The sequence below is a fragment of the Hydractinia symbiolongicarpus genome, chromosome 8 (assembly GCF_029227915.1).
Source record: "Hydractinia symbiolongicarpus strain clone_291-10 chromosome 8, HSymV2.1, whole genome shotgun sequence".
Taxonomy (NCBI): Eukaryota; Metazoa; Cnidaria; class Hydrozoa; order Anthoathecata; family Hydractiniidae; genus Hydractinia; species Hydractinia symbiolongicarpus.
Genome location: NC_079882.1, coordinates 3,189,515 through 3,216,205, shown reverse-complemented (window position 1 = coordinate 3,216,205; position 26,691 = coordinate 3,189,515). Strand labels below are relative to the sequence as shown.

The 26,691-nt window shown below is 33.7% G+C and overlaps 1 protein-coding gene across 1 annotated transcript in view; it reads left to right on the top strand.

Moving 5' to 3' along the window:
- LOC130654280 (protein furry homolog-like) overlaps positions 1-26,676 on the top strand; it is a 40,556-nt gene extending 13,880 nt beyond the window's left edge. The window contains exons 2-40 of the mRNA XM_057456832.1: positions 1,296-1,373; positions 2,541-2,758; positions 7,480-7,533; positions 7,634-7,714; positions 8,031-8,077; positions 8,279-8,351; positions 8,612-8,662; positions 8,778-9,047; positions 9,171-9,215; positions 9,397-9,600; positions 9,745-9,846; positions 10,031-10,086; positions 10,549-10,596; positions 10,687-10,795; positions 10,882-13,190; positions 13,332-13,442; positions 14,090-14,211; positions 14,293-14,552; positions 15,199-15,333; positions 15,499-15,573; positions 15,747-15,987; positions 16,321-16,534; positions 16,931-17,031; positions 17,305-17,533; positions 17,721-17,825; positions 17,930-18,239; positions 19,121-19,404; positions 20,709-20,913; positions 21,650-21,760; positions 22,118-22,217; positions 22,568-22,665; positions 22,750-22,914; positions 23,145-23,285; positions 23,663-24,040; positions 24,118-24,306; positions 24,397-24,615; positions 24,691-24,956; positions 25,052-25,715; positions 26,103-26,676. Coding sequence (XP_057312815.1) covers positions 1,307-1,373; positions 2,541-2,758; positions 7,480-7,533; positions 7,634-7,714; positions 8,031-8,077; positions 8,279-8,351; positions 8,612-8,662; positions 8,778-9,047; positions 9,171-9,215; positions 9,397-9,600; positions 9,745-9,846; positions 10,031-10,086; positions 10,549-10,596; positions 10,687-10,795; positions 10,882-13,190; positions 13,332-13,442; positions 14,090-14,211; positions 14,293-14,552; positions 15,199-15,333; positions 15,499-15,573; positions 15,747-15,987; positions 16,321-16,534; positions 16,931-17,031; positions 17,305-17,533; positions 17,721-17,825; positions 17,930-18,239; positions 19,121-19,404; positions 20,709-20,913; positions 21,650-21,760; positions 22,118-22,217; positions 22,568-22,665; positions 22,750-22,914; positions 23,145-23,285; positions 23,663-24,040; positions 24,118-24,306; positions 24,397-24,615; positions 24,691-24,956; positions 25,052-25,715; positions 26,103-26,579 — 8,934 coding nt within the window. The 5' untranslated portion in view covers positions 1,296-1,306 and the 3' untranslated portion in view covers positions 26,580-26,676. The remainder of the gene's footprint in view (positions 1-1,295; positions 1,374-2,540; positions 2,759-7,479; positions 7,534-7,633; positions 7,715-8,030; positions 8,078-8,278; positions 8,352-8,611; positions 8,663-8,777; positions 9,048-9,170; positions 9,216-9,396; positions 9,601-9,744; positions 9,847-10,030; positions 10,087-10,548; positions 10,597-10,686; positions 10,796-10,881; positions 13,191-13,331; positions 13,443-14,089; positions 14,212-14,292; positions 14,553-15,198; positions 15,334-15,498; positions 15,574-15,746; positions 15,988-16,320; positions 16,535-16,930; positions 17,032-17,304; positions 17,534-17,720; positions 17,826-17,929; positions 18,240-19,120; positions 19,405-20,708; positions 20,914-21,649; positions 21,761-22,117; positions 22,218-22,567; positions 22,666-22,749; positions 22,915-23,144; positions 23,286-23,662; positions 24,041-24,117; positions 24,307-24,396; positions 24,616-24,690; positions 24,957-25,051; positions 25,716-26,102) is intronic.
- Positions 26,677-26,691: the final 15 nt, after the last annotated feature.

Here is a 26,691-nt window from a genome sequence, read left to right as displayed (position 1 = left end):
AAATATGTATAATTTTTAATAAAAAAATTAGTTTTTCTGTCTTTGTTTAGCATATTCAATAATGTATTCAGAGATTTTTTGGTCATATTGTTTGCTTAATAGAGTAGATTTGATGTCTCTTGATTGCCGGACCTGCAACCATAAATTTTCTGCTAGATCCCTTTGGAAAACATGTTTCTTGTAGCAATAATTTCTCAGCTCAACCTTTCTTGGCTATTCATTTAAGTTTCTTTCTTGATTTGTTGAGAAGAAAATAAAATTATAGCTTATCATTATATTGTTGTTTTAAGATCACAAGTCACTAGATTGCAGCCATACAAAAGGTCTACCATTCAATTTACTACTGGTGTAAAAAAAACATTAGAGCAGATATACTTTTTGCAGCAAATACTTTTTTGCAAAGGAAATAGTTACAGAACACAATTTAATTTATACTACTTGATTTTCTTGGGATCGAAATTTTGGAGAGTCAAACAATAGCAATTACATTCTGCATACTTCACTGATATTAGGGTCAGAATGTGCCTGGCAATTTTGTGTTTTACTTTGGTTAAATAATTTTAAATTTGACAATAAAAAGAAATTACTCGTAATTTTAATGACTTATGGGCTTTTTGTACATTATTTATCCCTTTGTTTGGTACAGGTGGGCTATAAAAATTAGTAGTTTCATTTGTATATTTTTAACTTTAATTTAAGAAATGGTCAAATCTTTCTAGTAATAAAATTTCTCCTCTGGACATTGGTACACACTGTTTTTTCAATTAAGGAAGCTTAAACTCTAAACCAGAAAATGTTAGTAGTGTAATAATTTTAATAATATTAATAATGTCACTGAAACAAAGTGTTATTTAAACATAGTAACATTTAACTAAAAGAAATCTGAGGTATAAAAAACTTTTTGAACAATATAAATGTCAACCCTGTGAATATCTTTCTCCTTCATATCTGGTCTGTATTTTATTCCTAATACCCATGAATAGCATTAGCAACCCCTTAGTAATTAACTTTATGTAAGAACAAATGCGACACTCTTTACATTGTGATTGCTTATAAAAAGAAGTGTACTAAAATTGTGACAAAAATTACCTGATTTCTAGTTTTTACTCTACTTATTTTGTTCTTTCCTAAAATGTTGGGAATAATCTTTTTATTGGTAACCATCAGGGAAAATATGGAAATATTTTGAAAGTCCTGACATAATCCAACATTTTAATGCATATATAAATGTATGTCTGCCATTAGCCTGTATTGAGCTGAACATTCAAAATTTCCACATCGATTTCAAATTTTAGGTTAAATTAATATGGCTGAGAATAGTGGTGGCGATTCTTTAGAAGATGCTGAGCTGAGTAGTATAAATAATCTAACAGGTATAATTTTTGTATTCAGAATTCTCTTATTATTTTATACCTAGAAACATTTCCATCTCAAGTCTGCTGTTTGTTTTGGTGATATTATAAACTGATGCATACAAAATAATTTTTAGAACAATTCCCCATATTTTCTATTGGAGAAAACTGGTTACTAATTTTGTCTTAATTGAAGCATGCTTACTTGATTTCTTGATTTTATCTGGCTATCTGGCATTAAATTGTACGTGAAGTGATTTTAATAATCTTTGTTATGCCATGGTGTCAATTTCCTATATATTTTAAAAAATACAAATTACGATATGGTCATTTTTCCTAAAAAACGTCACATGTATTTTATGATAACTAGAAAAAACTTGGTCACATGAACAAGGAGTTTACCAGTAAACATTTTTTTAACCAAAAGATGTCCTATTAATGTTACTTCTGAAAAAAAAAATATTTGCCTCCACTTTTGCATTTAAAGAGTAATGTCCAGTTTCTTTGATTTTTGGGGAAATAAAACTTATTTCATTTCATTTCGATTGATTTTATCTCAGTCAAATATGATTGAAACAAAATTTCATATTCTCTTAATATGTTCATGTAAATGCAATTACTCAAAATGAAACTATTGCATATCCATACAAGGCTATTTTGTATTATATAAAAAGTTAACCCCCATGTTCAAAAGTTGTCGCACATGTGTCGTTTGCGCAATGCTAATATAAAAAACTCCATGTAACACAAAAAATTTCATTGCCTTTTGAAATCTTATTTTGGGTAGTTTTTTTTTCTCTAATTTAAGTAATCTTCAAGTAGATTCAGGACTAAATTTTAGTCTTTATAATAATACACTAGTCCATGTGGGATTGGAAATACCAAATACAACCAGTTCTGTAATTATAAACCTTGGAAACTATTGCATCGGAGGCAATTAATTTACCATCAACAATATTAAAATTCATTGCACTTTTATCTTTAATGCCAATTCTCCCAAACTTAGCAAAAGTACTCATTTTAGAACTAGCAAGTAACTGTATGGCAAAATAAATTAACCTATCTGTTATTTCGGACCTTGTTCAATGTCTAAACGATAGATTCTAATCTGCTTAAGTGGAATATTTCCCGGACCTGATAACTACTAGTAGAGAAATAATACCATATTTTTCTTACCTTTCAATTCAGTACACCGTTCTTCATCTGGATCATCAGATACACTACAATCTGCCTCGATGTTGCCATGGCAACGGGGTCAGTTAGCTGCTACAAGCACTCAGTTTGATCTCCCTTTGTTAAAAAGTGTGGAAGAAATTAATCCTGGAGAATATGTACTGCAAACATTGTTTAGTGAATTTACTCATTTGGCCGAAAAAAAGATTGACAGATTAATGAAGGAGTCATTTGTAAGTAAAAAAAATATATATTTTTTTGTAATTATATTTTAGGTAATCGTTCCAGCAGGGCCTTCTACCTCCCTAGTTATTCCTGGTTATTTAATACTTACAAAAACCTAAAATCTCTGGGTGGACATGTTTTTATTTTCAAACAGTATGCAAGATGTTTGATTTTGCTACCATAACACTTTTTGCAACGTAACACTTTGTAAATCGCATTTAAGGGTTGGGATATATGTTGCAAACCTTTGTGTGGGCAGTATATATGTTCTATTCTCTGCTTTTTTTCATGCCATGTGGGAACCAGGTGTATGTGCTTTTACCATGTAATTGTTTGCTAGATAGAAGTGTCAATATTTTCAATTTGTGTTGGATTAACTGATATTTTTTGATGCTACTGTTTGGTGAATAACAGTGGCATTTGTAACACAATTTGCTTTTAATGTACAAATTAAGCTATGCTACTTTAATGAAATCGCCTCCCTTCAAATTTCTTTCAAACATTAGGGAAAGGTATTGTCTGTAACATTATGTAGGCTATCTGAAACAAATAAGAATATGATCTACTTCTACGTCACTCACCTGGACCACAACATGAACATAAAAATTACTTTTCAAATAAGCCATTCTATTTTTTTTGAGCAAATAAATTTTGTTTCGTTCTTGTGTGAAGAATCACATGATTTTTACTTATTTGTTTTCAAGGAATTATTTCTCTAGCTTTAACCAACTGTTCACTTAATTTCTTTCAAAATAACACTTGTGTAGTTGTTTAAGTTATTCGTAGGATTTTCCGGCTGTGCATGTTAGCAAATCATGACATCATTGTTATTTTTAAATTTAGGCAAACCATGTTATTACATGACAAATTATCTAATTTACACGAATAAGTGTTTAGTTAGGACACGTTGTATTGAGATGAGAAGTAAAACTAAGTTTTTATTGGTTTACAAGATATTTTTTTAACACTTTATTTACATTATGTGAAATGTGGAGCTGTAAAACTTAAGAACAATACTTGAATTTATGAACCTATTGTGCTTAAATTCTGAACACCTTTTATGTAGCTTTAAAAGCATAATGTTTAAAGCAAGGTATATGTTTAAAAAGAAAGATGGGTTATGCAGTTAATAAGATGTTTTGATTGTTTTTTATTAGTAAAAGTATAGTTTCACGTAATATCTGTAATGTATTGAAATAATCTTAAGTAGAATGAAATCAAAACCATTAGGTTAGATAGTTTTTATCGCATTTTTAAACGAAGAAAGTTTACTAAGTGATAATTCCTAACTACTTTTTAATAATTTTGATGAATGATTATTTATCTTTTGTTTAGTTTGTTTAGTTTTTTTTTATTTCTCTATATTGTTGTATTTGTTATCTCTGGCTATAAATTGATTTTTTGAAACAGTTGGAAACATCCTGAGTTCATGTCCTTTAAGTACAAACCTTATGTTTTCTTCTGTGCATAAATATCTCACATATCAAATGCAAATTTATGTTTTTTCTTACTCTGAAGCATACATGTGGTGGATATTGTCAATACACATTTTGATTTTAAGGAGTTCATTAACTACACAATCTTTTGCATTGGATTTGATAATTTTATGGTTTTATTTGCAGCACGTCTGCAGTTCTCTGAAAGACTAATACACTGTGGGTAAGGGTCTCTATTTACTGAACAAAAATCGGAAGTCTCTTTTTCTAGTAGCGTGGTTATATGAAAACTAACAAAAAAAAATGTGACACCTATCTGAAATGAAAGAACATAATTAGTTTACATTGTAAATAAAAATTGAAGAAGATTTTAAAAGTTTTTAGATTATGATTGGGTTTAAAATTTTTTTCTTCTGTTTGTGTTAAATTGTTTATACCAACTTTTGGAAACTGTAATGGTGTGAGTACTTTTGTTTTGAGTCAGTCATTTTTGTATTACATATTTTTTTTTCCATAGGCTGGGCTATGCAATATGCAACAAGAACTTTAGAGTTATTTCAGATAGAATTTCTTCTAGTTTAGACATTATGTGGAAATTTTTTGAAATTGAACTTAGCAAAATTGCATATTAATGAAAGGAAAAAGAACTGTAGAGAGCTACGAGTAGTTTGGTGGAGTTAAAATTAAAGTTTTGGTTTTAATTTGAAATATATGCCATTTATTACATGATAGAGATATGCATCGTGTAATAACAGACAGTGTAATGTCACTTTCACCTACCCGCTTTTTATTTTTTATTTCCCCTATTAAATTTTGAAATATCCTGTCCCCCAAATAAGGGCAAATTTAAAATAATCCACCCTGTGTCATGGCATACATTTCATTGTATGCCATGACAGGTTTTAAGGCAGAGGAACTGTTATATCCTAAGTTATAAAGTAGTGCAGAGGCAAAGTTACAGCACTTAACATCGACACTGTTATAGTTTATTTTGTTGCGTTAGTTTAGAAATTTGTCCATTACATTTTGTTTTCCCATTTGCTTGATTGTAGGATGTTTTACTGGCTATAATAGCATAGTATCATCTATCATCTGATTTTGACTCAACTGATATGCAACTGGTTTAGCAAAACATTGATAGTTCATATTATATAAATAATATTTTGCAGAGATTGTTATTGTTATGTATATCAACATTGATGAGTCAATAGGTTAGAAAAGAATTAAAATAAACAATGTAAGCTAATGTAAATAAAATTATGTGAAAGTGATATTAAGCTTACATAGCTTAAGTGACGCACAATGTGCCTATCTTGTTTACACTATACACAATTTTATTATATATAAAGCTTTTTCTTATCATAAGAAAGGGACATGTTTTGTGTTGAGTATTAAGCAAGGATTTTAAAGTGCTCTGTAAATATGAGTTAATGTTACTGGTCTGCTTATCTATGGCATTAATATTAAATCCTTAAAAAGTAATACACGTTAACTCTTTTCCAATTAAATGTTGTTAGTGTGTTTTAGTGATGGTTAGATGTTTGAAAGTAGAATGTTTACAAGTGATCTGCATAAGAGGTTTACAAGAAAATTCAGTTCAAAGTGAATCTGAGGTAATAAGGTAATGATGGATGTCTAAGGGAACAGTAGAATTTTAATGTCTCCCAAACTGAAAAATTTGAATACCACTTTGTTTTTATTGAGGTATAATGTGATAATAATGTGTAAGTAATTAAGCATCAAACGACCATCTGATACTGTCATGCTTTTAATATCAGTGATCTAATCTTTATAAAAACACACAAATGATAAAGTTTAAATAATAGTAGTTGCTTTATCGTACTGGAAAAAAAAACTCTTTATTTTAACATGAATGTTAATGATCTTTTATGGCAATTGTTACCAGATTCGAATATATGAACTTGTTCATAATCTTGTCCAGAGATACCATGTGTCGTTTTAAAGGATGGTTTCTTTGCATGTGTTTTTCTTTATTTGCTCAAAAAGAATTACTGAAATACAGCCAAATCTATTTCCGATCAGGACAAAAGAAATAAAAATTGCTGGGATACAGAATGATAAATTTATAAAAGAGCACAGATTCAAGTGAATATAAAAGATTGTTTTATTTACTTAATTAACTAATTATATACCTCAATTATTAATAAACAGTACACGATCCTATTGTCCAAAGAAGGATACTTTTAAAAATTACAGTTGTAGCCTCTAAAGTAAATTAACTGATGGTTACACATACTCTTCATGCTTTTCTGCGTTGTATTTGGTCAACGTACCAAGGATAAGGGTGAAATGCATTGGTTATTAAATGATACAACACAACTTCTAAGAGTCTTTAAGTTTAGTGACTTAAAAAGAATAAATATAAATTGGCAATTTCAGATACCAAATGCTCCTTTTTAGTTAAATGTTAAATGTTTTTTTTTTCAATTTTTAACTGGTATTTTAATTCATACATCTATCTAGAATCTCTCGTGAAAGGTGTCTTTTCTTTCTATTTCTTTCAAAGTTTATTTTTTATTTATTAATTTTAAGTTCACTTCTATATTGTTTGTTTTTGCAATTCTCCAAGAATGAGTAAATAAAAATATATAAAAAATCAATTTGTGATCATGTCCCTGAGAAGAAAACGCAAAGTCAGTGCACCAGACAGGCTTGGTAGTCCTGGTAGGTATACTACTGCCAGTCCAAATAAAACACCTCCAGAAAATCCACAGCCCCATCAAAGACAGCTTCTGTCCAGAAAGTCTTCTGCATTTGAAATCAGACGAATTTATGATCAATTACAAAGTCCTATTGCAGAAATACCCAGAACAACATTCCCCCTGGAACCTGAGTCTGGGACTAATAACACTTTTAGTGAAGAAGATGAGGGATATACTTCGCAAAACAGTGTTAGCCCAGTTGTGCCTTCTTTACCTGAGAATCCAGGTGAAATTGCACTGATGTGTTTGATCAATGACTTTGTTGATACATCGCAGACAAAAATTGAGAACTTTATAAAACTGGTGAGTATTAGGACAACATCCTTCACGTCAATATCATTAAGCCCATAACTTAACAACTAGAAATTGCAAGGAGGTGTTTTGATTTACATGTGTTTTTTAAAAAATCTGCTAAGCATTACGTTTTTTGAAAAAAAAAAAAAAAATAACCACCCATATCTATCGTGGCTCACAAGAATATTTTAGTGTAGCATTTGTTGAGAAATTAAAGCTGTAATTTTTGCGTAAAAACCTTTAATAATTATAATTCCTTTAAAATTTTTTTTGTAGGAACGACCTTTGTCAAAGTCACTACAACGTGGAGAAGATCCCCAATTTGACCAGGTTTAACTTGAGTTATTAGTTATATTTTATCATTAAAAAGTTTAGTGATAGGGTTATATTTTCCATCATAGTATCTAACCCAACTCTTTTCATCTTCTAGCTTTTGAGCTCTCTAAGCTCTGTTGCTGAGCACTGTTTATCATCTCTCTTGAAGACTTTGTTTATGTGGTATGAGAGACAGGTAAACTTTTACTTGAGTTGAAATAGTAATTTTAATAACACGCCCTCCCCTAAAACAAAAGTATTTATTTAATGCCCCCCCTTGAATTAACACTCCTTCCAATAGCCCCCCTTCCTTAGATGGAGCATTTGATAGGTAAAAACAAATGACAAGCTCAAGTTGTTTAAATGATTATTACATTTTATTTTATTTTAGAATTGGTTGAATCAGCATTTAAAAATTAAAATATATAATAAACTTGATAACTCCAGTAGGACATGTGCAACTAAGTCACTTTCATCATTTTATTAAAAAACATTGTTTGTGTTAAATCTAGAGTAGAGCAGATGATGGAGGACAAAAAAGCCCTAGCAGAATTAAGAGGTATGGTCTCATTTATTTCATCCTAATTTTAACGTTTTCATGGGCTGTTCTTTTTGGCTTTGACTGACCAAGCATTTAAATAAATCTTCTTAAAGTCCAACTAATGTAATACCGAGTTATAGTTCAACTATATACAAATTTTTCCTTACAACAAGTTTTTGTAAAAGGAATGAATACATCCTATTTTAATATTTGATTTAGTGGTTCGGAATCTCCACGACCAGGGTCAAGAGCTTCATTTCGAGAAAAAGACTTTTTGTGGGAGAGACGTGATGTAAATATACATATAGTTTATTAGTTACATATATTTTCATGAATTCCTGGATTACTAGTGCACATAGATATTTATGCAAGAACTTTTTTTATACTTCACAACACTTGTGAAGGGCCATGATAAACAAATACAAAATTTGGTAATCATTTGTGATTACTTAATATAATTTGAGTAGTCAGTGACTAATATATTTCATGTTTTGCTTTGTTTTACATAAATATCTGTGATATGTGCTTGATAAAAATGCTTGTTATTTTTAGTTGGCAGTGGAATTTATCTTTTGTCTGGTGCTTATTGAAGTTTTAAAACAGGTACCCAATTTTATTCACATTTACTAAGCAATTTTGTTTCCAACTGGTTGGTTGCTTGTGATGTGATTATATTTTCATCTTAGATTTTTGAAGAACTAACCACTTTTTTTTACAGCTTTCTGTTCATCCTGTTGATGACTCACTAATCCAATACATTGAAAATCTTGCATTTAAACATTTCAAAGAAAACCTTCCAAACACTACTTCTCCTGTTACAGCTAACCAGACAATAATTACTGCGTTATATGCTGAAGTGATTGGTGTTCTTGCACAAACCAGATTTCAGTCAATTCGAAAAAGGTTTATGCAAGAGTACAAGGAGAATGTGGGGAACACACAAGTTTTGTTAAATATCATTGTTGGCTTAAAGTACATACGTATAAAGGTACAATCAGTTTTTCGGCTGACAAAAACATTGCAAATAAACAGAAGCATTAAAAAAAATGTAAACCCGATGTTTAAAGGGTTTTTTATGATTTTGTTTTTTATTTATACATGTCTCTTATAGCTTTATCCTGTTGATGAGGTGGAAGAATCGTTTCTATTTCTTCAGGTAAGTCTGTTCCGAATACAGTTGTTTTATAGCACAGCAAAACCGCTATTTCAATGAAATGTTATGAATATTCTAAAATCCTAATTTCTTGGCTATTATGGTTTTCATGTTATCTGCTTCGATAGCTTTGTGCAGAATTTACTAGGTGTCATGGTATAACTTCTTCAACTTTTTCTTTTAGGAATGTGCTGGGTTATTTTATGAAAAAAGCACTGACAAGGACAAGGTCAAGGTCAAGTATGCATTTGCAAGCTTGTTTGTGGAAATTCTGATCCCAGTGGCAGCCACAGCAAAAAGAGAGTACAGTATACCAGCTGTTAAAAAGTTTGTCGACCTTTTATATAAAGAAGTATTTGATATGTCGAAGAAAGCGAAACACAGCATGGTGAGTGTCTTTTTTAGTGTTTAGCCTGGATGTTTTCAGCTTTTAATTTTTCCGATTTTAGTTATAAAATCCATAGTAAGATAAATCTGTCTTAAGTACAATACAGGCTAAGTTTGTGTATAATAAACTGTCTTTTTTGTTTAGGCTATGTATCCATTGGTTACAGCTTTATTGTGTATCAGCCAAAAGCAGTTCTTCTTGACTAACTGGGGAGGGTTTTTAAACATGTGCTTAAATTCTATAAAGGTAAAAAATATTTCTATGTGATGGTTTACGATTAACTAGTTTTCAAAGCTTTGTTCATGAAACCTGTCTTTAACTTAGGCCAGTAACAGGATGGTATAAATTTCATTGTTTTAAGTATAGTATGTGTGAATAGAGAGTAACATGATTTCTTATGTTGATTTTAATCTAACCTCTTATGTTTTAGTCTCGCGATGTTAAGATGCAAAGAATGGCAATGGAATGTTTGTACCGCTTATTATGGTAAAATTTAGTACACAAGATAAAATTGTGGTCATTTTTCTATGATCAGAGAATTCAGGAAAGAAAAAATGCTGTGAATATGAAACTTGTCACAGTAACCAAGATGGAAAAGTGATTTGACATCAAAAAATTCATGTTGACGTCCGTATTTTAGCTAACGTTATCATTTTTTTTCCAAAAAAATACTTTTTTCAATATTTTGGATTATTTTATCATTTTTCTTTAATTTGTTAATGTGCTTTCAATATTTCAAGGACAAATATAATAAAGCCAGTGGAGATGAGAGAATTTCTAAGCAATACCTTTAGCTAAAATAAACTGATGTAAAAAAGAAAAAAATGTTTGGAATTTATTTGTTGTAAAATATTTTCTACTTTTTTATTTGTTTTTATTCTTCAACATTTTATTTTACCTGTCTCTAATAATTCAATTCTTAGAGCTATTGTTGTTGTTGTTTTTAAGGGTTTATATCATCCGAATAAAATGTGAATCTCACAGCCTAACAAGCAAGTAAGTGTGTCCATGGAATCCATTAAATTTTTTTTGCAGCATTTTGTACAACCTAATGTATTTGAAAATTTTTTTCTAAAAATTCTTTAGTCGCCTGAGAAGTATTGTCGATACCTTGTTTCCAAAGAATTCCAGATCGATAATACCTCGAAACATCCCTCTGACAATATTTGTAAAGATAATTCAATTTATTGCTCAGGTAGAGACTTTTTGGGATAGTATTAGACATAACATATTCATTTTCAAGTTCTCTACTTTGACTAAAATTTTCCTTGTGCATTTTAGGAGAAGCTTGATTTTGCTATGCAAGATATTATCTTTGATTTATTAAATGTTGGCAAAAGCGTGAGACAGTTGAATCCTGAAAGAATGAATATTGGATTGAGAGCATTTCTTGTTATTGCTGATAATTTACAAAGAAAAGAAGGTTCACCTCCAATGCCCAGTACAATTGGTCAACTACCTTCAGGGAATACACTGAAAGTGAAAAAGACCTTCACTAAATTAACAGAAGAAGCTGCTCGAAATATTGGTGTGGTGACTTATTATACCAGTGTACGGAGGGCGTTGGATAACATTTTAAAGACACTAGACACTCAAGTGGGTAAATCTATGACTCTGATTAATCCTCAAATGGTAAACAAAGAAGCTAATGATATGATAACGGGAGAAAGAAAATCAAAGATAGATTTGTTTCGAACTTGTGTTGCTGCCATACCAAAGTGTATACCAGATGGTATGAGTAAGAACGAGCTGGTGGAGTTAGTTTCCAGGCTAACGTTACATGTTGACGAAGAACTGCGTAACTTAGCCTTTGCAGCGCTACAGGGACTTATTGTTGATTTTCCTGAGTACAGAAAAGACATCGTTGATGGATATATTGACTTCTCGTTGAAAGAAGTGCAGGATGTGTTTCCTAATATCATCGAGAACGCTATTAGAATGCTGGCACAAATGTTGATTCAGTGGAGAAATGCAGTGGTACAACCGGTTGCCCCAGTTACTGATAAATACCTTGAAATGTCGATGCACTGTTCTAAAACTGCTGATAATAAGGAAGTACATTCTGTGCATACTTTACATGCTGTTGAAGGATTCGCACTGGCGATGTTGTGCAGTATAAAAGCAATGCACAGAAAGCTGGCTCTCACCTTATTAAAGGAACTACGACTGCTATACAAAACGCTTTATCCTGATGGAAAGGAGGAAAGAGCTATTGATGTTATCGAAGATAACGCAGCCTTAGTAATTGAGAGAGCACTTGTTTATGTGTCAGGCTCAGACAAATCGTCCTTAGGGTTGTCACCGCAAATGGACCTTTATTTGCTGGCTGAAAAATCAGCCCTGTTGGCCGAGAAGCAGAAAGACAACATTTCGAATTGCATAAGCAGAGACCTGTGGTCTCATTGTCTTGCAGGTTTCCTAGATAAGATCTTCTCACATGTTCGCCATTGTAGTTGCAGCTTTCAATTTACGTGGCCCCACATAAACAATCGGTTGTTTACCATCTATTCTCTAATTGATCCGAGTGCCGATTTCGATTCTATTAAAAGTCGAACTATCATTTCCTTTAAAGCTCCGCGCACACAAGCTAACATTTCAGATTTGTGTTTATGGAGGAACTATCTCATCTTTTTATGTTGTACACCTCCGACAAGTGTACTGTCGCCTCAAACGAACACTCTTTTACCGGTTGTCAATGATGCCGAAATCAAAACAGAAGTGAATAAATTATCGCCAGATTTTCCTCGCTTATCTGACGTATTTCGAATTGCCATTATGCTGATTCGAAGTGAAAGTTACGAGATCAGAGAAGCAGCTGTGACTGGACTTGGAAAAACGAATGCCCTGGCACATTCGCAGTTAATCGAAGAACTACAACCGTTAATGCGAGAAGTTTTGGACCGAAAAGCGGAAGGTGTACGAAAAAAACGCAAGCGAGATCTGTTACGATTGCAAGTTGCGAGAATATTCGCGGCGAATGCCGAACAAGGGTGTTTTCGACACAGTCTTGCTCAAGCAGACAATAACAACATTTTGGTATGTCTTGGAGAATACATCGAAGGGATGAGAACTATACTGGAATCAGAGAACGAGAAAGAGGATGCTGCGTTGATGCAACTTCGTTTGTACTTCTCCAAGTTTTTACACAAAATGATCAAAAGTATACCCACTGTGATGCAAGGCACCTTACTTCGAAATCAGGGTAGGCATCATTTATTTTTGCTGTTAGCAAGCTGGTGCGGTCACTTCAATGTGAACAGTATGGGAACAAGCACGAAATCAGGCCACCATAGCGTGGAACTGGAACTGTCTGCTTTGGAAGCGATGTGTGCTTTGTTGTGTTGTGGTCAAGTGTTCGATCAGAAAGCGCTAACCGTATCCAACGGTTACCTGTATAAACTGCTTGATACAATGCTTGTGTCAACCAATGTGAAAGTAAATAAATTAGGTCAGGAAACTGTTGAGCTTTTGTTGGAAAACAATGAAAGTATACCAGCTTTGTTAAACTTTGTCGTGGATCGATGTTACACTGGAGATAGAGGAATTTCAAATGGTTGCTTTCTGGCACTTGCTAATGTGTTCAGTAAAAGGTATTTATTTAGATTGACTGTCTAAACGATAACATTACTAATTCTATTGCCATCATTTCTACATTAGAATTTTACATCTGTGTAATAGATCAAATGTGTACGAGGTGAATATTTTAATAAATAAATATTTTTATCTTTCAGACCATACGCATGCCAGTTGATCCCATTGTTATGTGTGGTGTTGTTTAAAACTGGTGATCCTAGTCCTGAAATTCGTGAGAAAGCAGCACAACTTATTTGCATATTAGACAGGTTTGTGTTGACACTGTTTTTAGGCCTACTTTACACGAACAAAAATTACGAAAATCAGAATAAATTTTGGCATTTGAAATCTTTTTGAATGCCTGAAGTTGATTAATTTCGTTAATTAAGCGAAATTCATTCATATTTATGAAAATTTGTTTGACCAAAAATTCTGGAAAAGGTGAATTCTGGAAAATAAATCTTCGCAAAATTAGTAGAAATGAGTTATTTGCCAAAAGTGATGCTCGCGAAACCTCAAAATTGAGGATTGTTTTCTCATTTTTTTTAATAAATTACTGAACACTTTTTTTAAAACAGTTCTTATAACTCAATTTTTTAAAATCTGTGCCATTCATTTTTATAGTTAATAAAGAAAATGGCCTATCCATGTGATATGATCCTTATTTCAATGAATAGGCCTAAAATCAGTACCAGTAGGTTGGCGAAAATGATTTGTTGTAAAAAATTTAAATCGTCTATTTGCAAAAAAACTGTTAAATATCTCTCAGTATGACTTTTTTTGCAAAATGCATTTTTTGATCTTGCGGAAATAAGTCTTGCGCACAAGCATGTTTCTATTTGTAATTTTCTTTGAATGTTAAATTATGTTTATACTCACCTTTAGCTTTATTAACTTTATTTTATCTTTTTTATAGGAGGTTTTTTGGTTACATGGTACCCTTCAGATCAGCAACTGCTGCATATGCATATGGAAACCAGGCGTTCTCTATGCAGCTTGCGTTTACCCATCCAGAATTGACGTTAGCCTTGTTGTCAGGTAGCGTGTGTGTGTAGATGGGTTTGTATGGCTGCTTGTTTAATAGCAGACTAGCATAAGGTTGTGTTTTCTTTTTTCTAGAAATGACGTTAAGATTTGAAAGCGCCACCATGGTGGGTCAGCGGTGTCTGCTGCAATATTTAGTTCCATGGTTAAAGAACGTCGAATTAGTTGATATTTCTGAGGGTAACACACCAAATGCTGCAGAATTTGAGCTGGATGATTATAACATACCTGAGAACAGTCGGCAATTGAAACCCGTCTCCTTACACGGTGAAGGATGGGGTTCCGTAATGGCGTCGCAGCTTGTTTTAAATAATCTGTTTTATCTTACTGCCAAGGTAATTTTTGCAATCTGCAGTACTTATGTATCTATTTACTTTTTCTACAAAAGGTGTATTTGTAAAGAGGTTTTTTACCCTTTTTATTTTGACTTTCTGTAGTTTTAATTAAAATATTCCGCTTAAGCAACATTTTTACATATTTTTTCAATTTTACAGTGATATTGTTGTCTTTCGATAACAAATCGTAGCTGTTGTTCTCATCGTTGTAGTTGTTGTTGTCGATGGTGTCCTTGTTGTCGTTGATGTTGTCGTTTTCGTTGTTGTCGTCGTTGTTGTTGTCGTTTTTGTCGTCGTCGTTGTTATTGTCGTTGTTGTTGTCGTTTGTGTTGTAGTTGTTGTCGATGTTCTCCTTGTCGTCGTTGATGTTGTCGTTTTCGTTGTTGTCGTCGTTGTTATTGTCGTTGGTGTTGTCGTTGGTGTTGTCTTTGTTGTCGATGTTGTCTTTGTCGTCGTTGATATTGTCGTTTTCGTTGTTGTCGTTGTTGGTGTTGTCTTTGTTGTTATTGTTGTTGTTGTTGTCGTTGGTGTTGTCTTTGTTGTCGATGTTGTCTTTGTCGTCGTTGATATTGTCGTTTTTGTTGTTGTCGTTGTTATTGTCATCGTCGTCGTCGTCTTTACTTAGTTTTAATGTTTTATTTTATAGTATGAAGAATATTACAGCAAGGAGATTGAAGAATGTTGGTCAGCTTTATGTTCACGCTGGGAAAGAAATGTCTCTCACATTTTAGACTATCTTATTGTGATGGCTGGTCTGTGTGGAACAACAGTTTTAATACACGTGAGTGGAATATTCTAGAGAAATTGACATTAACCTCAAGTTGCAAAAAATCACTATTGAAATTAAAAAACAATGAAACACTTTAATCAAATCTCGCTACCATCATTTTAAATGTTTGTCTTGGTACGATTTGTTTGTAATTCTTCTTTTTTCGGTTTCGTTCAGGCGAAGAAGGTCGCTGTTTTTATCGCAAGGGCGAAAACAGAGATGGCGATAATTGAACTTACTGAAGAGTTAAAAGTGAGTTGGATCATGTTTATTTGTGTAGGCTTGATGCAGTTTATGTTCAAACTTAATACAGTAGTCGAATGTTTCATATTTAAATAAGTTGACCTGGAAGCTCATCAAAGTTAATCCACTTTCTTTCTTAAATTTTCTATCTATTGCTTTACTTGATTTTTTATTTATTTTAGCTGACTGATATCGTGACCAATTTTTGGGATCGTCTTGACTCTCCACCCTACTTTAAAAATTTAAACAAATGCCAGTCGCCTCCTACAAACCGATCAGCTTCTGAGGAAGTGTCGCCAATAAAACACGTAGCTGCAGATAGCGAAACAGATAATCGCAGCGAATCTCCAGCGCTTGGATTGAACAGCCGAACAAGTGTTGAACGCTCCTCCTGTGGTTCCGCGAAAGCTTTTGCTGAAACTGGTAACCGTTTTTCGATACAAATTTTTAACGTAACACGTTTCACTGGATATTTTTTAGGCATTTGATAGCAATAAGCATTGCATAGCTTAATTAAGCGAAATTTATATTAGTGGATTTTTACTTTAAGAACAAAACGGAACATATTTTTTAAAAACCTTTCTCTTCCAGTCTGTCAACAGGTTTAGAATGTCTTTTTTCCTGCAGACATAACAAAATATAAAATGTTTTATTAAGTGTAACGGGACAAACGTTTAGGGTAAAACAACACACACCACACTCGTCGAAAAATTGTTTTGTTTGCTAAAATACTAAACTTATTTAACGTTGTTTTAGTGTTGGAGTCAGCGAAAGCAAGTCAAAAAGCCGAACAGATCGAACAAAAGAAAAACGAGACTGGCTCGTCAGAATTATGGATGCTTCAGTGGGCAATAAAAGCACAACAAATGCAGGGGGTCGGTTTACCTCTGCCTATGCCATATGAACTGCTATATTTTGCACCAATTATTCAAGTTTTTCCAGTGACCACACCCCCTGCTCAGTTATACAGGTAAGTGTAGTGTAATTTTCTGATTTATTTGTATTTAATTTTATATAACTGAATTTTCTGGATTTATAATGATTGATTTAAATGAAATCGTAAATGAATCTTGATCAAACTTCACAAGGCGAAAAATATTGCACCGAAAAGTTCTATAAACATATATAAATTCGACTCCAAATTTTGCTGTTAACTAATGATAATTTATAAAAAGTTTCCGACGCAATAATTTTCGCCCCTGCTAATATGAAACTTAAAATTTAAAGCAATAAAATGATTTTCTGTTAATGTTGAAATAAAGTAGGTATGTGATATAACTGAAGTAAAAGAGAAATGGTCAGTATTGACTAAAAACCATTATTTTACAATTTTCACGCGCCATTTACAAGTTTAATTTTGGTTTAGGTGCAATTTTTCACTGATGCTTCTGGCTGAAATTGTTTCAGATAGGCGAGACATTTCGTGGATACAGTATTTGCCTTTGTTACTTCATGTCAGCTTTTTAGGTGGGGAAAATATTGTCGATTTATTTTTTACCAATCCAAGAGATTTTGTGGAATTCGAAACTTATTCTTGCAAATAGTGTGTTTTAGTTGTAGCCATCCAACCGTGCTTTCTGCGCGCAATTTAATTGAGGGTGACATGCGTTATTTATCTGAGTGTGGTGAAGTTTAAACTGTAAAAACTGACGTTTATACAATGTTTAGTTCTCCTCCGCATCGTTGGTTAACGAGTTTTTAGTCTTAATAAATCAAACTGTTTTTATTTTCAACATACAGGTTTAGACCATGCCAAGCCTCTTGTACATGAAAACTGCAAACGTCTTATCATCAACCTACTGGTGGTTTTGGTCTGCGATGGAGATCGGTCTACCATCGCAAAAGCTCTAATGGATTTTCAAACAGTATCGTGTACAGCCTTAAATCGTACAGCCAGTGTACGAAGTACAACTGTAAACAACGACGATGGAGGGAATAGCGAAGAGGATTCCCTGGGAAAGGAAGAGGAGTAAGATTTTTTTATTTTTTTTTATTGACGTGGTTATTTGTTTCACTTCGTGTTGTATAATTGTTTAAGCAACGCAATCCCGCTCCGCATCTGGGTGCGATTCATGAACCAGAATTACCAGAAACTAAGCTGAGTTTTGTTGAAACACATTTGTTCGATAGTTCCACGCACACAATTTATTTTACAGGGGTAATCTTATCGCTCAAGCGGATGTAGATGGGCCAGAGCTGGAAGAGAGAGGATTAAGCATAGATGAACGCGCAAGGGAAGTCATTGAATACTTGGCTAAGAGGTACAATAATTGCTGGGAGATTTTTAATCCATTATGAATTCTTCAGTGACGAAAATGTTATTAGATACGACTCTAAATTGAAATTAATTTTTTTTATTTGATAGTGATTGCAAGCCTCTATGGGCTTTCGAAGACATTACTCCTCGTAATGGAACGATCAAAAGTGCAGACCAGCTGGAATCATTCCTTCAAATAATAATGTCGCTGTTCGATGATGCGCTACCACACGCCTTGTTACCTGGTCGTTGGGGAAGGGAAGCACTGCATTGGGCGACATCTTGCTCTTCTCGTCATTATGCAGGACGCTCTTTTCAAATCTTTCGATCGCTGAAAGTTCCATTGTCGTGGCCTATGTTGTCGGATATTCTACAACGTTTAGTCGAGTCTGTCGCCGACAACAGTGACGACGTGCAAGTGAGTTGTTTTTACCATTATTAATTACTAACGTATTTTGTGAAGAACATGAACAGTTTTATTCCTAGTTTTTCTATAGCACATCGTTAAAAATTTTTCGTTCACTATCGTTTAATATCGTTTGTCATGGGTAGGTGTGAGCTTTACTGTTATAAAAATGATGTCGGCCATACTACCTTTTTTTATAAACAACATGGAGGTCAAATTCTTAAACGATGCGGCTTGTAAACTACAGCCCATCCTCATGAGATAAATAAAAAAGAGGAGAAGATCAGGAATTAAAAAGCAACAAAATATGTGCAGAATTATTTTGTGTTTAAATAAGTTCCATACAGAAAAAGTAATTAAAAAACAAAAGTTAAAAAATGTAAATGTGATCTTCTCGAGTAAATAGTCAACAAACAACAAAAGAAAAGCAAGATTTACTCTAAGCTAAAATTTTGTGTTGCTTATAAAAAAGGTTTATATATATATATATATATATATATATATATATATATATGAAGTATCGCATGATATCCGGGTTGTGAGTTTTAACAACATCATTATTCCCGCTATATCTATCACTTGATGTCAAACTCCGTTTCTATCGTTACAATTGTGTTTACATAAATAAGATTATAATTTTAGTGAGTGTTTTTTAAATTATCTCCATGTGGACTTGAGAGATTAAAAGAGTCCTAAATTAAATAGTTAAATAAAAATAAAAGTTTCATACTATTAATGTAGCCAGTAATTACTTTCGCTTAATTCTAATTCGAATCATTAAACTACTCCGTTGACAACGATTGTCAATGAACATGACAGTGACCATGACAATGACACGTTGACGACTATGAAATTGACAAGTGCTTGACGAGACTATTTAAAACCTTCTTTAGGGATATTTCATGGAAATTTTGATGACTTTTTTGTCTGAAGTTGATTATGCTTTTAAAGAGCGACCGAAGTCTGTGCTGGAGAAGGTTATTGTTGATGAAGCAGCCACAAAACGGAGTGGTAGCTTGCAGGATATACATAACGAAGGTGACATGGAAGTCGAGCAGCAGGTGTACGACCTTAACTTCAGCGATAACCAGCACATGCGCTCGCAAAGCATTGATATTGACTTGAGAGGACATCGAATGAGGTCGTCAAGTGACGGAAAGAAAAAAGATCGGCGTCGGTGAGTATGAAAACGTCGCATGTTTTTGTTTAAGAAAATACGTGCTTACAATGATGAAATGTTAGTTTAGAGGAGCCTAAGGTATTAGAAACGTATGGATACAAAAATAGAATGTTGATGTTGAAGGATATCCCACACTTACTTTGATAATGATGTCAAAACTCGCAGTAAACAAATGTAAATGGGGTCTTTCTTGACTTATTTTGTCAAAAGAACAAAATAATGCGTCTTGAGTCACTAAAAACAAATATTTTCAGTAGTTTTCCTAATTTCCTAATGTTATACAATAATTTTTAACAATAATTTCGGTAAATGTGACCATATTTTTCGCTGACGACGATTTGGAGGTTAAGGTCAACCTTGTATAGTTAAAAATTAAAAAAAATGAAATTAGTCTTCTTCAGCTGCTTCGGGTTTTCGTTTTTTATTTATTTACTTTTTACACGTCATTAGGAGAATTATCACTTTTATTAATTCTCCACCGTCTAAATCCTCGTGCAAACAGCTGAATTTCGTGCTTTTGTTAATAACTCGCATTAAAATAATAAAGAGAACACAATGGGAAATCTTACTCACTCTGTTGTTTGTGCGTTCTCCACTTTTCCTTTTTTGAAAAAGAGAATAAAAAATTCAGTTTTATTGTCTTTCGTTATAAACGCAATATTTTTAAATTAAAAAGATTGAAGATGTTTATTCATGCTAATCTTTTAAATCACTCACAAAAAAAATGGAATATTAAGTTTTGTGTTGAAAAATATTCCTCGCTGGAAACGATAAACAAAACTGTAGGTATTCAAATTAGTTAAAAAGTGTTTTTGTGTGACTTGCTATGTTTTGTTTTGGTGTTATTATAACCGTTATATTATAACCGTTCTTAAACAAGCCCTTAAAATCTGCGCCTAAAATATATGTAGAGCACATTTCGTCGTAAAAATATCCATATTGTTGTTTTCTTCAAATGACGACATAAAAAATCCGGTCTGAGAATCATCGTTGATACCTTCAATTTATTTTTTTGTACGCATCTTAAGTGAAGTAGAGCTAAGTCGAAGTTTCGCATCCAAGTCGAAATAGGTTTTATTGCAGCTATCCTGAAGAAGCTACAAAATGAACTGTAAATTTTTTAATTTTAATGGCTTTCACGAAATCCAATCTAGGCTGCAAAACGTTTCTCGAATAGTAAGTTAGGCCAGTAAAAATGTAGAAAGTGCGCGTCAAGAAAGCACTCCAAACAGTTCAAGGCTATTTTTAATGTTGAAATGTAGATGACTACTTCCGGTTACAACATAATAACCTGTCTTTAGGTATGGTAGCGAGATGACTCTCCCCTCACAATCTTCCAACCCTCCTTCCCTACCTTCAGCATCGACTTCTGCGAAAGATTTAACTGACTTACAACAACCGGAAAGTCCTTACGATATGTTAGCTCGATTATTTTGGATTGGTGTCTCCTTACTTGAATCGGATTACGAACATGAGTTTCTATTGGCTATTAAATTATTAGACAAGGTAAGTGTGGAAACAGACTGCTGTTGATGAGATATTGAAAAAAAACACAACCCAAACATAAAACCTTGAATCATAAAATTCGATGCTCGCATCCATGTTCTAGTTTCAATGCTTTTAGAACATAAATCGCTCATAAAAAAATAACAAATTGTTATGTGATTACTTATATATTGTTTTTTAAGATAGACATTATATTTCCAATATTTTCTCATTGTATTTTTTTGAGGGATTCTATGAGAAAGTTTATTTATTGATAACTTTTTCTGTTTTAACTCAAATAGTCTCGTTTAGGGTTAATATAAAACGCAACTATTTTTAGATCATTGTATTCAATTTTCACGTGCTATTCTCGGTCACGTTAATATTGCCGAAAAAAGATGATAGTAAATGGCGGTCTTCTTCTAAACATGATTTCTCACAACTGTAATAAATTTACGCATTTCTTTGCACTCATGAATTCGGGAACAATTTGTTGTCTGACATTTTAAATTTAATGTGTGGTTTTAGTTCTGTCGAAATTCCGAATTTTTTCGTACAAAATACCCATTGCTTCTACATTCGTTTTCATGGTCACGTGACCAGTAAAGTTAGTCTTTCGCGGCTCTGTTATCCTTGCGCTGCGTCAATTAATGATGACGTTATTTTCGTGTAATAAGGTATCTTTGTCATGATACTCAGAATTTTTTTTTGTTCTATACCTCTTATGTAAGGCTTGTGATTTTTATTTTATTACTAGATTCTTCACACTTTGAATCTCAGAACTTCTGCTGGAATTGATCGTGTGGAAAGGGTTTTAAATAAGTTAAATTGGAACAACTTTCCTGGTGTACAAAGCCTGCTTCTCAAGGTATGAACTTCACAAAGCTGTTATTTTTTACATTTCAATCTTCTTTTGTTTTAGCACAACATCATTTTCAAGGTATAAAAACCCCTACAAGTGTGTTTGTGTTCTGCCAAGTCCTTAAATCCTGGTGATCCTTGGGTAGTCCTAGATTTTTTAAAAAATTATTTTGCTTTGTTAAATTCCGTATTTTTTTTATTTTATTTTGTTTTTGTTTTTATTTGCAATAAGCTAACTAAATAAAGGATTTTTTTGCGGGAAGAAATTTTTTCTGTCCAAAAATATTTATGTTTTTGTGGCACCCAACCCCTTATTTTTTTCTGTGTGGGGAGAATAATATACTTTCTAATTATCCATCCACAGGGCTTAACATCATCAGGTACTGCTGAGCAAACACTTGGGCTGCTATCACAGTTAACAATCCTAACATCTGTCACTGTCATCGATCCAACGCCTTCTTCAGGTAAGAACGTAAGGTAATCTGTGTAAACACCACAAGTTGCAACCGACTGGTAGCCTTGTGGTAGAGCGTTCGCTTCCAGTGCGGAAGGTCTTTGGTTCAAATCCCGGCCGAGTCATGCCAGAGAATATAAAAGTGTGAAACTATCCCTTTCTGCTTAACGTTCAGCATGAGAATAGGATTGAAATCTTGGGCGGTTGTCTAGTTGAGTGATTGTTCTGCTTGCACGACTTTCGTAGATCAATTGGTAGCTTTAAAAGACACTGTGCTTTTTAACTCCTCTCTGTATAGGTTGTTGTTGACTTAACATTTTTACGATTTTAACGACATTGTTTTATAACGTTTATGTACAGGTTTGTCCATGAACGTTATCGCTATCCTGCCTCGTCTAATTCTTGGATTTGAAGAACCCGACGAGTTTTGTAAAAAAGCTGCTACAAATATTTTGCAGGTAGGGAAGACTCCGGTCAGTGTTTAATCTATTTTAAGGTATGTGAAAGTTTCCCAGTAATGTACATAAATTTACTATTTACAGGCTTGTGGAAGCAATGGCAATCTCCACGATTTAGGTTTGATATTTACCATGTACCGCGATAAAGAATACTCAAAAAGTGTTCAAACTTGGATCGAAGTTGTGTGCAAAAATATCATTGATGCTTTCCCACAACTTAGTGCCCAACTTCTAGCTCTCTTAGTCGAGGTATGTCCGTTTCTCATTCAAATTTTGTTTTTAGTAACTGAAAGTAGAGAGGGATAGTTAATCTCATTGGTTAGTGTGAGTGTGATAGGCGTGTAATACCAGTGCTCCTTTGTAAAATCAAGATTTTAAGAAATTGCCGAAGATTGTCATCATGTGTGGCCATGACTTAAACTTTGCAGCTGAAAGTAGATTGCATATCTCCTCATTCTGACACGTCCGATTTCTTTTAGATTTTAGAACAAGGTCCTCACACTTTCCAACAAGCTGTTCTGAATATTATATGTGCCATACTCAAGTATTCTGATGCATCAGCACCAGGTTTGAAGCAATTTCATGGTCACCTACTGCGAATTATCACATCACATGTCAAGGTATGCTTTTTGTTGTTACGTTAGAGGACTGGGGATTATTTTGCTACACTTTTTTGTATGAACATATGCGTTTAATAGAACTTATACGGTAACAGTAAGGATTGTTTGATTTGTACTGCTTACAATTTTCACCACCAGATTTAAATATTAAATATTATTATTTAAGTATCAATATTCTGTTTTCACCCTGTATAAATATTAGGCAAAAGCAATAGAAAAAAAATAAGAGATGATTTAATGAAAAACTTGATTAATTTTTTTTTATTTATTTTGGTGTGGATTTGATTCGGCGTATGGTCAGATATTTTGTAGCTAAAATTTCTCCTCTTAACGTGTCACCTATAACTTGTTGTACAAACCAAAACATTTCGTTCTAGGATGTTAACTTGTGGAAAGATTCTTTGAACATTTTGAAATTAGTCGTCTCCAATGCCTCACATATACATCAAATTACTTCAAGCAACGTAGGCATTACGTCATCACAATTAGTACAGCCAAGAGGTTCGATTGGTTCTTTACTTACACTCGCGCCTAAGCTTCCCTGGGGTAGTAGTCTCACACTGGGAGATAGTTCATGGTCGCTAACATCGCAAATGTTTAAGAAAGAATTACCTGGCAAAACTTTAGAGTTTTCTTACAACGTTGCGAACACGCCTGTGATTGGTGCAAAGTATAGTCACGACGGTAAAGACGAATATGAAAATGGGACATCATCTGCGTCTGCGCCATGTTGGAGAAAGCCGCATAGTTCCCAGGTCAGTACCAACTAAAATCTGTCCAGTGACTCGAGATTTTATAAATCCTCAATCTTTTGTTTTGTTTCTTGTTATAGCGTCGAACAAGAGAAAGACTCGTTCAGTTGCTTCCTCTATGTGGCCACAAAGGAGGCTTAAAACAAAGTTTGTCAGTGATATTTAGCTCATCCAGTGAACTGGAGGGTGAACGCGCGCTATCTTCTGAAGACACGTCAGGTGATGAGCAATCAGGAGAAAAAGGCGAAGGAGAGTTCTCGGGGCAACAAGTAAGCGCAACCGTGAAATTATTTAATATGATCAGGGAGACCAGTTGTTTCCTCCCTTCAGATTTCTTCAAATGTTTATATTTTTTGTAGCTAACGAAGATTTTCACAGATTTCGATTTTCTTGATGACGAATTGGACAAAGACGTTGAAATTGGTAGCTTTGGATGGACATCCACGACAGAATTACACGATGAAGAATTTGTCGAGAATGGTCACATATCACCATGCGGGAGTGAATCTGATCAAGTGACGTCAACAAAAGACGACGACGCCAGCGCCGACATTAGTGCCGACGAAGATGATCCTGACGTAAATATTTTTTCTTTTCTATTTTTATTTTGTTATACATTTTTTGTTAAACCTTTTAAGAAATTTTTTTTATAGAGCTTACAAAGATCTCTGACAGAGTCGTCTCTTCGATCGTTGAAAGAAGAAGAAAGTGACATAGTTGACAGTCCACCTAGTTTACCACTTGATACAACAGACGCAAAACCACCGACCCCTCGTCCCTCATCACCGGAGAATGACCCCGAGACTCCTAACAAACGTCCCGCAACACCAAGCAGTCCGATTACCGTACCGAAGAGTAGCAAGAGCAAATTAAACACTGATGAAACTGCTGGTACTTCAACTCCGACATCTCAAAGCAGGTACATTTTTCGAAGATTTTTGTGATGCTAGTCTTAAATTTTAGTGCTTAAACGGATGCGTTTATTGTATAATAATTTAATAAAATGTTTTTTAGTTTTGATTCAAGCTCCGGGTTGGAAAGTGTTAGTACAGCGGTAACTCAGTTTCAACATCAACCAGACTTTGCTGTTCTCAGTTATGATGAAATTCCAGACCGTTGGACGAAGTTAATGTCGTCATTCATTAGTCATCCGTCGGTAGAGGAAGCGATAGATTCGCTGCCGTGTTTTCCGCTTGTGTTGAAATCATGGAGTATATGGCTTTTGAGACTAACTCGAGAAGCTAGCCAAATTTTAATCAATTATCCGATATCTGATATTTCTGGCGTTCTATCGAAACTAGGTACTATCGAAGAGTCGTTAGAGAATGAACTACGACTGCCGTATATATTTGTTGACCGTGCTGTTTTTTCGACGGGTAAACTTCTTTTAAAACATCGTTTGACGGTGTTGAAGCTGAATGTCGGCTTGCAAGGCTTGCATGAAAAGAAAGAACAGGCGCAAGAACATTTAGATTTAATACAAGCGACGAAGCACGAGTTTTCGTCGGAAGAAGAATTGTCGGAATTATTTGACGTCGGGAAAACGAAACAAGATGATCAAACAGTAATGGATTTTTGCACATGTTTATATCGTCTGCATATGCAGTATGTGATGTGTTTAGAAATTTATTTAGCATACGTGGAAAAAATTGTCTCTGCTGTTCAAATTTCTTCCCAGGTTAGTGTTAAGCTATTTCGTATCTTTCTGAACAAAATCTTTATCGTTTTCCTGGATAAAATATTTTTCTTAATTCTTTTCATTGGTACTCCGCCTAGTGCTCTTCCTATTTTTTATAATTTCTAATACGGAATAAATAACTTTTTACATAGCGAATGTTGCTTCCAATATGCAATTTACGGATCATTATTTTTTGGCTGCGTGAAACATTCCAATAAATATTTATCGTCGTGAAGAGGATGACAAGTGCAGTCTGTTTTGCAGCCAATGCTGGCTAGTTGTTTTTTTAACCCAAACTATTTTATATATTTCCTTGAAATGTTGAAAGTGGTTTTTGAAGATTATATTTTTATTTCGTGTCTGGTAACCATGCTTTTGTTCCACTAGATAACTGATGTTACAGTTGACTTGGTGAGTATACGTAGTGAACTCATGGCGTCCCAAAAGTCGACCAATAACCACGATGACTCATCTCCCGGACCAGTCATAAGTTTTCGAGAAACTGCAGACCTCGTTTCTGATGCTGTCGCAAACAGACATTTCGATGAAGCCATAACGACATTACGAGCGTACCGACAACGACATCCATCGCTGTCTACGTACGAAATACGACCGGACGAGGAAATTGAAACGATATTATCCGTGTATGCGCGAAGTATACTGAAATCTCGGTCGGGAGTTTTCGCTTTACTCGGATCGTACGAACAATTAAGCGTAACTTGTGATAAACTTAGCGAACTCTTGGCCGATTATTTGACTGTAATTTATGACAGAAACAAAAACAGAAAACCCATGGAGGAGAGTGACAATGTTGAAGTGAAGACAGAAAGAGACTCTTCTCCATTATCTGAAGAAACAGTATGATGGGTTCCTAAATTAAATCTTCTGGATATTTTATTGTTCATATAGTTGTTTTCATTTCGAAAAATTTGGTACAACAGAACGCAGACCAATCGTTGTCTTATTAACCAATCTC